The sequence below is a fragment of the Lytechinus pictus genome, chromosome 11 (assembly GCF_037042905.1).
Source record: "Lytechinus pictus isolate F3 Inbred chromosome 11, Lp3.0, whole genome shotgun sequence".
NCBI lineage: Eukaryota > Metazoa > Echinodermata > Echinoidea > Temnopleuroida > Toxopneustidae > Lytechinus > Lytechinus pictus.
Window position 1 is genome coordinate 4,160,945 of NC_087255.1, and position 12,669 is coordinate 4,173,613.

General features: G+C 39.2%; 1 protein-coding gene across 1 annotated transcript in view; it reads right to left on the reverse strand.

Annotated features, from left to right (window-relative positions):
* The window catches only part of LOC129270710 (uncharacterized), a 47,298-nt gene that overhangs the window by 11,192 nt on the left and 23,437 nt on the right, over positions 1–12,669 (reverse strand). Inside the window, exons 15-24 of the mRNA XM_064106448.1 lie at positions 12,232–12,352; positions 11,607–11,859; positions 10,542–10,779; positions 10,056–10,118; positions 6,715–9,459; positions 6,110–6,322; positions 4,726–5,313; positions 4,214–4,333; positions 2,057–2,167; positions 64–241 (exon numbers count right to left, since the gene is read on the reverse strand). Of these exons, the coding sequence (XP_063962518.1) occupies positions 64–241; positions 2,057–2,167; positions 4,214–4,333; positions 4,726–5,313; positions 6,110–6,322; positions 6,715–9,459; positions 10,056–10,118; positions 10,542–10,779; positions 11,607–11,859; positions 12,232–12,352 (4,630 nt within the window). The remainder of the gene's footprint in view (positions 1–63; positions 242–2,056; positions 2,168–4,213; positions 4,334–4,725; positions 5,314–6,109; positions 6,323–6,714; positions 9,460–10,055; positions 10,119–10,541; positions 10,780–11,606; positions 11,860–12,231; positions 12,353–12,669) is intronic.

Consider the following 12,669-nt stretch of genomic DNA (forward strand, 5'->3'; position numbering starts at 1 on the left):
ATCGGCCATTCCTACAGTAAATAAAAAATGTAACCCAACTAGAGAAAGTCTGAATGATCTTACGAGAGTAAGGCTGCTTCATCGCCGTGCTCATGACTGCATCAAAGTAGGGTTTCCTGATGTTATATGGGGTGACCTTGAAAGGGAGGTTGACATTGTTGAATCTCACCAGGTCGTGAGGTTCAGACATGGTAAGGTCGACCTTCTCCAAGGAGTCGTCAAGGACAGCTGACAGCAAGATCTAGGGGATGTTTTACAAAGAGTTAAGTGTTACCTGAAATCATGCTTAACTATATTAACATGCCACATTCATTTCTTTCGAAAAATAGATTTCTATTTTGAAGTTTAGGAAAATATGGAAAAGCCTTGCCTGGTGTAACAGACTGGAAATTAATCCAAATACACAACATAAGAGGCATTGTTGTTTTGCAAAGCATGTACTGTCATTAATGAATAACTACAGTTGCGTGGATAATACATACAATTGCACAAAAATGTGTCCTTGGCTCGTTAAGAGTTTAACATCAACATGCAAATGTTTTTTAAAGGTAAAAGACAGTAGTTGCACCAAAAAATCATTTAATGAGAAAGTCTTTTAAATCAAAGTTAATTGTCAAAATATTATCATACACCTAGATCTGGTGCATTATTGTAAACTTTTCTTTGATATATCATGAAATCTGAGCTCAAAATGGATAATTCTGATTATCACTATCACAGAAAAGCATATGTGGGACATTAATATTGCTTCGAAAAATACCAAACATTTGATGGAATTCCTTGCTTATTTTGTTAATTTCTCAACAATTACGCATTTTCTTCCAGAGTCATTTGGCACATATTTTTTATTCACACTGTACATACAAACACTTTGATGGTAATTTCATTGGATTCTGTTCGAACTCATTTTGACATCGTTACCACAATTGGTATTTATCTTTAACAAGTAATATGCTTGGTGGATACGTGATAGTGTGCATCCCATGCACATCATCTAATCAAGCGATGATGTGTTCTATACAACACGCAAGTGGGAATTCAAGAGTGACTTTTAGTTACACTTAAATCTTTGTGAAACACCCCCCTGGTGAATAAAATGCACAATAAATGAGCAAAGTTCATATTTATCTGCATTCAAAATGAACCTTATAAATTGTAGCTTCATATCATTCTAAAGAAAGGCAACTTACAGATATATATATCCAGTATAAGGTTGAGCTGTTTAGGATTTCTCTAAGAAAAGTTTCATCAGAATGCGATTGTTTTTTTTTCACACTTAGTAAACCATGTCTTATTTTCTGCAACAGTAATTACAACACACTGAGATGACTCCTATTCAAACTTTCTGTAGCTTTCTGGTTTACCCTTATTCCCTTGCCACTTTCATCCATACAATAAAACTTGTGTGAATGACTAGTTATCCGATAACTTCAACTGCTTTCAATGTTATTACTTGAATGCATATTTAGTTGGTGTTCATATTTCACCATGAGAAATGAAATTGATTAATAAATTTGACTGTATGATGGAGTATATGCATTCGAAAATTGAGACTGGTTAATTGTGAATGAGTGCATTCATGTGATTGTAAAGTCCCTAAACATTCTACACTGTGAATGATTTATAAACCTATACATTATAGAACATATGTACATTCACATTTTTTTTCCATCCATTATTGAATACCTGCAATATTTAAGAATCATATTTAAGATACTAATGATTGCCTTAAAGGGCTTAACTGTCAGGCTCCAAGTTATATTTCAGAACTCTTGAAATAAAAATGCTGATCTCATGACCATATCACCTCTGTAGCACACAAGAAATAGTTACAATGCAAGTACCCTCACACAAGACTAAAGCAAAACTAGAGTTTTCGTCATTTCTTATATCAGCCAAATAACTATGGAACAATTACGCTTCCCCTTGATTTTAGGAATTCAACAACTTTACATAATTTCAAATTAAAAATAAAAACCTAAGTATTTATTCCAGTAGTATGTACAGTGCAATACATAAAAATAGTTATATAAAAGCATATTATCATCATTATTACCTGTCCATGTAGGTCTGCACCATCCAAAGTCTTTGTTTCAGCCTTGTTCCATATGGCATGCTTCAAATTCTCAATGGCATTAGATATTCCAGCCTGCACATCATAAGGGAGCTTGAAAATAAAAATATAAAATCGTATTGACCAAACATATATACCGCAGAGCTACTAACTTTAGCATTCGGGCAATTCCACAGTATGCCTGACTTCAAGTCCATTTAGCAGGATCTTCCTGAAATGATGTGTCGTTGTTTTCACATTGGTAAGAAAAGATCTCGAGCTCTCATATTATCATTGATTGAGCAGGTATTGTCAGGTGAAAATATGCAGGAGAAAATACAGAGGTTGGACATACAAAAGATTTATCATTTCACGGAATAGCCAATTCACATTTTCCCCTGAAGAGATTCATCTGATTGGTGGAATTCAATTCCAACAAATTTTCTCACGGACTTTTGCGCTTCCGATACTACCCCATCTATGTTGGGTTACCGTTAGTCTGAAGAAGCCTGCAGAAATGTGTAGGTGAAAGCTCACAGGTAAAAAAACCTAATTGATTGTGAAAAGCGGAAAATTTGTTTGAATGTGTACAGTGCGTTTCAGAAAAAGGGTAATCCAAATTTAGGGGGCTGATATTCGAATCATATTTAATTGTGTGAAATTCTTCTGCATGGATGTGAAAGAGAAACTCATCAGCTTTCAATTGATACCCTATGTGTACTATTTGTGCCACGCATGATCAAATTATATTGTAAGTGATGTTGAAGACAACAGATGCAGCTACATGTACCACTTTTTCCAAATTTTTTATAAAATCATGAAAGTGCAGATAATAATAATGATTGGCATTTTTTTAGCCCAATCCATCTAGAAACAATCTATTCCAAGGCACATTGTCATTATTATTATTACCCCGGCTTTAGCTCGAGCTGCCTTTCAGCGCTCATGCAGATGCTGATGTTAATACTTCCATCGATGCCTGAGCTGGCAAAAACAATTTGATTGAACCTTTTTTCTTCCAAAGCAGTGTAAATGTGCAAGTGTACTTGCAAATGATTGTACCACAGTTGGACCAACATCTTCAGAGACAGGTTCGAGGAGTGTACCTACATCTTTGGTGGATTCAGGACAGTGATCCTTTCCATTGTTCCAACATCTTTGGACATCAAGTTTTTGTCATCAACCAAGAATGGCCACCAAATTCCCCTGACCTTGTGCCCTCTGATTATTTCTAATGGAGACACTTACAGAACAAGGTATTTGCAACTCCTCCCCAAGATCTTGATGATTTGCAGGGCCGAATTTTACATAAGGTGGATGCTTTCTGTGCAATGATCCGGCAATGTAAGACAAGCTGTCTTAGATATCCTTAAACCACGCTGCCCATTTTGTGTGCAAAGGAAAGGACATGTTGATGGTGGATGTGAATAAGACATTAACCTTTCTATCGTCATTTCTGGGGGGAAAAAATTACTTTGAAAAACATTTCATTCTATCAACACACATTTTACCAACTTAACCCAAACTTAGAAAAAGTGGTACCTGCACCTGTTGTCTTCAACTTCAATTAATTCGGTCATGCATGGTGCAAATGGTACAAATAGGGTATCAATGGACAGCTGATGAGTTTCTCTTTCATATTCTTAAAGAATAATTTCAAAAAATTAAATATGATGAGAATATCCGCCCTCTAGATTTGGATTACCTTACTTTCTGAAATGCATTGTAGAGGGGACACAAATAGCGAATTTGAAAATTGAGTGGGTGCAGATGACAGTTTTCTTTAACTATCAATTTGAATGCTCAATCAATGGGTAATTCTCAAATAACATTGAGTCCTGCCTGGATCCACCACTGCAAAATGTTAAGAGACATCATTCTGACATGATAGTGTTGTGCACTTCAAAGCCAAGGCTGACCTTGTCCTTGGCCTCAGGCAGTCAGTACTTGGCCTAGTGTGTCCTTTGTCTTGGAGGTCTGTGGTCCTAAGCCTTAATTGGCCTCAGGTAGTCAGTCCTTGGCCTAAAATGGCCGTGGCCTTGGCTTTCCGGCTTTGAGCACAGCACTGGTGATGAGCACTTTATAAGTGTAGATTATTAGCATTGCACTAATTCACTAAAACACTGTTTTAGAACTTTGACCTATGACATAAGAACTTACGTGTTGATGACTGAAGCTGAGATGCATGGCTCGAAGCTCTTTCATGTCAGCAGCCAACTTGGAAGATGGAGAATCTGCATGCAAAGCACTTTGTTGACTCTTACTCCTTTCAAACAGGGCCTGTTAGAAGAAAAATAACAATACATGTAGCTTCCTAGAGGCAAGTTCTGATAGGCTGAAAAAGAATTATATGGGGAGTTACTTTCAATGAAAAAACCCTTATAATAAATGATTGGCTTTGATGGCCAAATAAGTCTGTGAATCTTTGATCTTTGAGTAAGGTACAGCTAATGACAAAGACCAGTGCTTATGCAAGAAGGTGGCATCCTTCCCTTTAACTAAGATGAAGTGTTGATGGGGTAATGAGTATTATACAGAAACACAGTACCTCCTCTACCTTCTCAATCTTGTAAGGGTTTTATCGCAAACTGATACTTTAAAACCTTATTGCATTCTTCCCCGGACAATAATTGTAACTAACGACTCTTAATTAACTCTTGATCGATTCCCACCTTCAACTGAACCTGTTTGTCCATAGAGCAGCTTCTACCCCAGCCCATCTTCAAAGAAAACAATGCCTGAGGTCCACTCTGCGCCACATGTCCATGGAGAATCGGTAGTGGATGACTATGGGAGTCATTAGAGGATGGATTGAGGTGATGATAGTCATGATGTTCGTCACTATGGCTGTGATGGTATTGCACGTCATGAAGGTCATGTGGAAGGTGGTGTTCATCACTGTGATCGTGATGATGATAGTCATGGAGAGCATGGGGATCTGACGTATTGATGGCTGGATGGATATGACCATGATGATGCTCGTCGCTATGGCTGTGGTGGTGCAGATGATCCTGCTGAAGGTTTCCAAGGACATGCACATCATGGTGCTCGTCACTATGGCTATGGTAGTGGTGGTGATGGAGAGCATCTGGGGTGGTGTCATTTGAATCTGGTTCGGGTCTCCCACTCCTGACACCATGGTGGAAGACATCATGGTAATCATGGCCATGAGAGTCATGATGGTGGAGTGGCGCTGGGCCTTGTCTGGATGCCTCAGACCTTGGAGACGAAATATCAGCATCAAACTGCAAGCAGAATACCTGTAGATTAACAACATACAAAATAAAATGTGTCAACCATAACTAAAAGAACTTCTGCGGCTTATCAGTGGATAGTGAAGAATTCGAATTCCGCCCTCATTAGGCATATTTGAATCCTGATGAATGAAATTAATTTAACTTGTCTGAATTCATGAAGCATCCAAAATATAATAAGAAATTGAAAAGAGGTTCATACTCATCAACAACTACTTTCCAATAGACCCAAAGAAATTCCAAAGCTTTGCTATTATGGAAATAACAGGATAATTTTTATCTACACTGGGGAAAATAAAACTTAATCAATAATACGCTTTTCTCATATGCGAAACTTTCCTTAACCCTGTAGCATAGGTGGGGCTAGATGGCAAACTTTAGCCCCACCTGTAGTATGGGGTTCAGCTTAGCATAACCCATTTTTTTTTCTCACTGCATTCTTGCAAAGTGGGCTAAACCCACCGAATGTATATTACAGGATTATATGGCCAAGCAAAGTAGCAAGGTTAGCAGAGCAATTGCAGTGCTAAGCGCATAAGTCCAGGGTTAGGTGTCGCTGTGAGAAAAGAAACTAGGCCAAGCCAAGGATGCATGCCTTATGGACAACAGAGCCAGAGCTGTTGTCCAATTAGAGATAAGGACTAATGAAAGTCTACCACTATAGTCCAGGATTACTGGATTTTGTGTTAGAAAAGAAAGAATTTCCGTAGCCGGGGTTAGGCAGAAAAGGAAATATTATAGTACATAGTTTACGGTAGCATGGGGTTAAGAAAGTGATATAAGAAACACACTTCTAACTTACCTGCTTCTGGTCTTCAAAATGATGGTCGTTGTGATGATGGTGGTGATGAGAACTGTAAGGAAGTGGTCTTTGAGGGTCCTGCACCTCTGTAGGAAGCTGGACAGCTGGAAAGACTTGCATGTTGACAGACTTGTGGCTGCGACCCTGAAGGTCAGTATTGATCTTCACCATGACTGTGCGGTCATCGCTGGAGTTGTGACCTTTAGCTGTGATCTATAGAACAAGGGACATCAAACAGCATGACAAATTTATTCAGATTCTTCATTCCATCATTAGAAATGATCCGCAGCATACTTAGGATAAACCTATGACTTCAATGGACTCAAATTTTGGAACTCAAATAATATACAGCATGAACATAATTTTCTTTTGATTTTGTATCAATTTCGTAGTCATACATGTACCATAGTCATCCAATTAAGAGACTCAAATATCATATAATGAACATGTTAACCCGATTCTGATGTTTTAGAATATTCTTTGATATTTTATGTTATTTTTTAATAAGCTGTAGTCAGATAACCTTTTACTCAATCTTGATGTACTGAAGTTTGAAATAAAGAAATTAATTCTTATATCAATGAGGCTTCAGAAAGAAAACTTACATTCAAGAAGAAGTTCCTGGTGATGATCTTGGAGTACTTGCTAGCATCCATGTTTCCAAAGACCCGGTCAAAAGCTTCCTTCAGTGTGAGAGGATTGTGGTAATGGCTATGGTGGTGATCACTATGATTGGAATCTGTGTGGTGATGGGTGTGGTGCCCATGCTCATGGCTGTCATGATCTTGATGGTTTTGGAAACGGTACAATCCAAATCTCTCATTCACGATATCCACTACCCTCTGCAGCCACGCATTATCCTTGGTTGGAGGATTTGAGGTAGCACTGTCTTCTGGAGTTGGCGTTGGGGGTCTTGTGCTTCCACTTTGTTCAGATCTACCAAACCAATAATCCATGTAACTGCTGATATGTTCTCGCCAAAAATGTGTATCAGGGACTTTATTCAAGACTGCGTCTTTAACAGATGCTAGGTCAGCTGGGAATAACCCTTTAAAGGTATCATAAGCATGATGATGTTCGTGGCTGTGATGATGATTGATGTCAGAGGCTTGTTTGAGAGGAACTGGGTCTACTTTGTACACAGGATGGGTGTGTTCATATGTTCTTGTTTCAATGTTGCCGTCAACATGTACGTGGTAAGTGTGGTTGTGTGTTTCCTCAACTTTTGTAATATTGTATTGGGAGTGATGATGATGATGTTCGTCACTTCCACTGTGGTGACCATGATGACCTCCTAGAAGTCCATGATGTTCATCGCTTCCACTGTGGTGACCATGGTAACCCCCAAGAATTCCATGATGTTCATCACTTCCACTGCGGTGATCATGATGATAATCTCCCAGAAGACCATGATGTTCATCGCTTCCACTGTGGTGACCATGATAGTCCCCTAGAAGTCCATGATGTTCGTCACTTCCACTGTGGTGACCATGATGATAATCTCCCAGAAGTCCATGATGTTCGTCACTTCCACTGTGGTGACCATGGTAACCTCCAAGAAGTCCATGATGTTCGTCACTTCCACTGTGGTGGCCATGATGACCTCCTAGAAGTCCATGATGTTCGTCACTTCCACTGTGGTGACTGTGATGATAAGCTCCTAGAAGTCCATGATGTTCATCACTTCCACTGTGGTGATCATGATGATAAGCTCCTAGAAGTCCATGATGTTCCTCACTTCCACTGTGGTGACCATGATGATAATCTCCTAGAAGACCATGATGTTCATCACTTCCAATATGGTGATCATGATGATAATCTCCTAGAAGACCATGATGTTCATCACTTCCACTGTGGTGATCATGATGATAATCTCCTAGAAGTCCATGATGTTCATCACTTCCACTGTGGTGACCGTGATGATAATCTCCTAGAAGTCCATGATGATCATCTAATCCTGCTTTTTTCACAGGAACTGGGTCTACTTTGTAAACAGGATGGGTGTGCTCATATGTTCTTGTTTCAATGTTGCCGTCAACATGTACGTGGTAGGTGTGGTTGTGTGTTTCCTCAACTTTTGTAACATTGTATTCTGAGTGATGATGATGATGCTCATCGCTTCCACTGTGGTGACCATGGTAACCTCCAAGAAGTCCATGATGTTCGTCACTTCCACTGTGGTGATCATGATGATAATCTCCTAGAAGACCATGATGTTCATCACTTCCACTATGGTGACCATGGTGTCCTAGAAGTCCATGATGTTCATCACTTCCACTGTGGTGATCATGATGATAATCTCCTAGAAGACCATGATGTTCATCGCTTCCACTATGGTGACCATGGTGTCCTAGAAGTCCATGATGTTCATCACTTCCACTGTGGTGATCATGATGATAATCTCCTAGAAGACCATGATGTTCATCACTTCCACTGTGGTGGCCATGATGATAATCTCCTAGAAGACCATGATGATCATCACTTCCACTGTGGTGATCATGGTGATAAGCTCCTAGAAGACCATGATGTTCATCTAATCCTGCTTTTTTCACAGGAACTGGGTCTATTTTGTAAACAGGATGGGTGTGCTCATATGTTCTTGTTTCAATGTTGCCATCAACGTGTACATGGTAGGTGTGGTTGTGAGTTTCCTCAACTTTTGTAATATTGTATTGGGAGTGATGATGATGATGTTCGTCACTTCCACTGTGGTGACCATGATAGTCCCCTAGAAGACCATGATGTTCGTCACTTCCACTGTGGTGACCGTGGTGGCCTCCTAGAAGTCCATGATGTTCGTCACCTCCACTGTGGTGACCGTGATAGTCCCCTAGAAGACCATGATGTTCGTCACTTCCACTGTGGTGACCGTGGTGACCTCCTAGAAGGCCATGATGTTCGTCACTTCCACTGTGGTGACCGTGGTGACCCCCTAGAAGGCCATGATGTTCGTCACTTCCACTGTGGTGACCGTGATGGTCCCCTAGAAGACCATGATGTTCATCGCTTCCACTGTGGTGACCGTGGTGATAATTGCCATGAAGACCATGGTCTTTTATCACTTCTTTGATGTGATTAAGTGACATCCATCTGCTCTCTGCCGTTCCTAAATTCCACATGTATGGAGAGTCATGATGATGATGATATCTTTCACCATGGGGATCTTTCAAAACCATTTCATATTTGTCTTTGATGTGCAGATGAAGCTGAATCTCTTTGGGCATGGTCTCTCCTGAAAGGATACTGATGTTAAATTGCATTGGACCCCTCAGGAGGCAGTATGGAGAGAGCCTATCTGATGGATGGAAGAATGAAACACCAACCCCTACTCCAAGAGCCTCCATTTTGAACTGTTGGTATTAAAGCATAAATAAAACAATAATCAGAGAAAGCAGCCAAGCTCTCACATACTTGACTAATAGTAAGGGGAGCAAGAAAGGGGGGGGGGAGGATCAGGGGGGTGAATGTGCTACCATACTTTTCAAGTGATGATACAATATGTAGAAAAAATCAGAGAAAAGACATAACGAGGAGAGAAAGGAAAAGAGGAGAAAAGGGAAAAGAGATGGTTTTTCATGTTATAAAACAGTCCCTACATTTTCTTTGAAAAATAAATCACATGTTATTTCAGTTTTGGGTTATTCCCACCTCCAAATGCTGCCCACAATCAACAGTAGTTTGTGGATTTAGAAAAAAAATTCAGTCAGTATACATCCAAACCAGGCACCAGTATCTATGCTAATGTCAAGTAAAAATGCAAAAAAAAATGTTTGTGTTTTCTGTTTACCGCAATCAAAATGACAAAGTGTGTAAGTATTTAATATTTGCTTATCTCCAATGTCTTTGAGCAGAGTCTTGAATAATGACAAATTCGGAACATTGAATTATAGAGAAAAAGAACATACCCCCACATGCCCGTGCATATTTTGATACTATGAAAACTTACCTTAGATGGATTTGGATTTGCCACACTCGATATTTCCTGAATACTCAATTGAGATTGGCCAGTCTGGAATTCAAATCACAATAGGTGCACAATTAACAAATAAAGATGAATGTCTTTATTGCAAAGAAATTGTTCTGAGTAAAATGTGAGATAGCAAAATTATATAAAAATGGATAATAATGACAGTAGTGCACATTTTATTACATCCATATCTTCTTGCAAGAATGGGTAATATTTGCCGGCAAAAAGTTGACCCATATACTACTGGAACCTGGCAGCGTATAGTTGCTACCTAATTCAAAGGGCCTAAGACAACTTCCAAAGAGAAACAATGATAATTATACATCTATATATATAACAATGGAAAACATATATTAGCTACAGATTGCAATTATTTGTAATAATTTCTAAGCAAAAATTTGTTCTTGAAAAACATTGACTTCAGAGTGTCTAAAACAAATTAAAACAAAATCCTCCTGCATTTACCTCTTCAAATATCGAGTTTGTCACATCCGAGTAGGTAAACGGCTTGCTCTTGAATGAAAACAGCTGTCGGTTCCCTGGCGGAGTGGTCAGATTAACTGAATAGTCTTGACGCTGGAGATCAACCTTGATGGATCCACCAAGGTATAGAGAGGAGTTTATAGATACCTTCAGTGCAGTTCCCGTCTTGATTGATTCACCGAGGCTCAATCCAATGTCCCCTACTGTCTCAACGGCAAGACTGGAATAGCAACATAGGAATGACTTTTAAAGAGTGGCCGTATTAAAGAGTAATAGGAATTCATGGTATAAAATGACAAAATAACGGCAATTAATTCAACAATCAGTTCTTTTGTTATTCATAAGATCCTAAACAAACTGGTAATGTGCCATCAGATGATCCTGTTCTTCCAAGTCTAGCACATTTCTGGGGGGTAATAACTGCACATTCTGTAATTCCAAGTTGGCTCACAAGAAGTGTTTTGTAGCCAAGATCTATAGGAGGAGCGTTTGTTTGACCCCCCCCCCCCCTTGTGAAATATTGGTCTGAAAATGCCGAGTTAAGATGAGGCAACGTAACACATGCTACATGAATTTCAATCCAATTAGCCTCATACATCAATGTATCATCAGTATCCTTATTTCATTCATTGTCTTCACTGTAGCTGAGTAGAGAAATGTTTAGGTGTGGTCTGTAAAGTTCTCACAAATTAAAAAGCAATACATATAAGTAACATTTAATCTCTTTTACTATGGCATCACATAAGTAACATTTAATCTCTTTTACTATGGCATCACCTACAGGTTTTGCACCTATGCCATTTAGACAACCGGCTGAGAATGTCACATGATCTTTTTATGTGACGGAACAACAATCAAATCCTCATTTTATACTCTCCTACAGATACAAGAATATGAACAGGTCTTATGCATAGAAAAAGAAAGGTAACAGAGAGGAAATCAGTTGTTGTTTTCTAAAATGGGTACAATACAATCCTAATGAAACAGTGCTTCCTGCACTGTCACAATGATAACTCTGAAGGTTGGTTTGATATGTACAAGACTTACCGGGGATTGAAAAATCCTTCAATACTGACTGCATTTGGCAAACGGATGTTGGGGATGAGGTCTTCAAGTGGAGGATCCAAGGTGATGGTTCCGGACCCATCAAGAGCTGCGACGGCAGAGCTGGAGAGTTTCAAGGTCATTGGAACACCAAAGGAGGTTGGGACACATAGGTGTCCTTCACTGAGGGACATGGCCTTCTGATAAGAGATGTGGGGATGGGTCAACAGTTCTTGAAGCCCGATGAAAGAGCTCCCTGTTTAATTATGGAGTATCAAAAGAGTGTCATTAAAATTTAATAGACAAGATGAGATGGGAGGAAAATGGGAGAGAGACGAGAGAAAGGGAACGTCAAAGAGTTGTGAAAAATGAGAAAGAGAGAAGAAGAGAAAGGAAGGCAGATGAAGAAAAGATGTTTGTTTTATTCATTTAGCCATGCAAAATCATAATTGCATTGACAAAAAAATATGGAAATGAATAGACATAGAATGCCTAACGCATAGCTTTGCCATTGATCTTATGCTTCATATCGATGATTAGTAAAACATTGTGGTCTATGTGATTGAATGTACAAATAGGTTCTATGATCATTGCAAAATTAAAGGGTGCAATCAGTGTTTATTCATACCTTGGTTCATGAATGAAATAATAGAACTCTTGTCAATAGTCATTCCTCTGATCTCCCTTCCAAAAGCTTTCATGTAGAGACCAACCAGAGGATCAGAATCTCCACGGAACACCAGGTCAAGCTGCAACAAAAATTCATGGAAATTTAAATTAGTTTTATTCTTGACATTGCCCAAACTGACTTTCAACTAAAAGTCGAAGAAGGGCTTATCAAATGGAGGCTGCCCAACTAAACCATCAGGTATACAAAATGATTATGTCTACTTAATCACACCACCCCTTACTGATCTGCTGGGGTCCGTTGCAGAAAGAGTTGCGTTTAAACGCAAGTCAAAAAATCAATCGCAAGTCCAAAATGCGTGCTGCTGATTGGTTGAAAATCAAGTTGCGCAAGATTTTTAGAGTTGCGTTTGATTGCAACTCTTTCTGCAACAGGCCC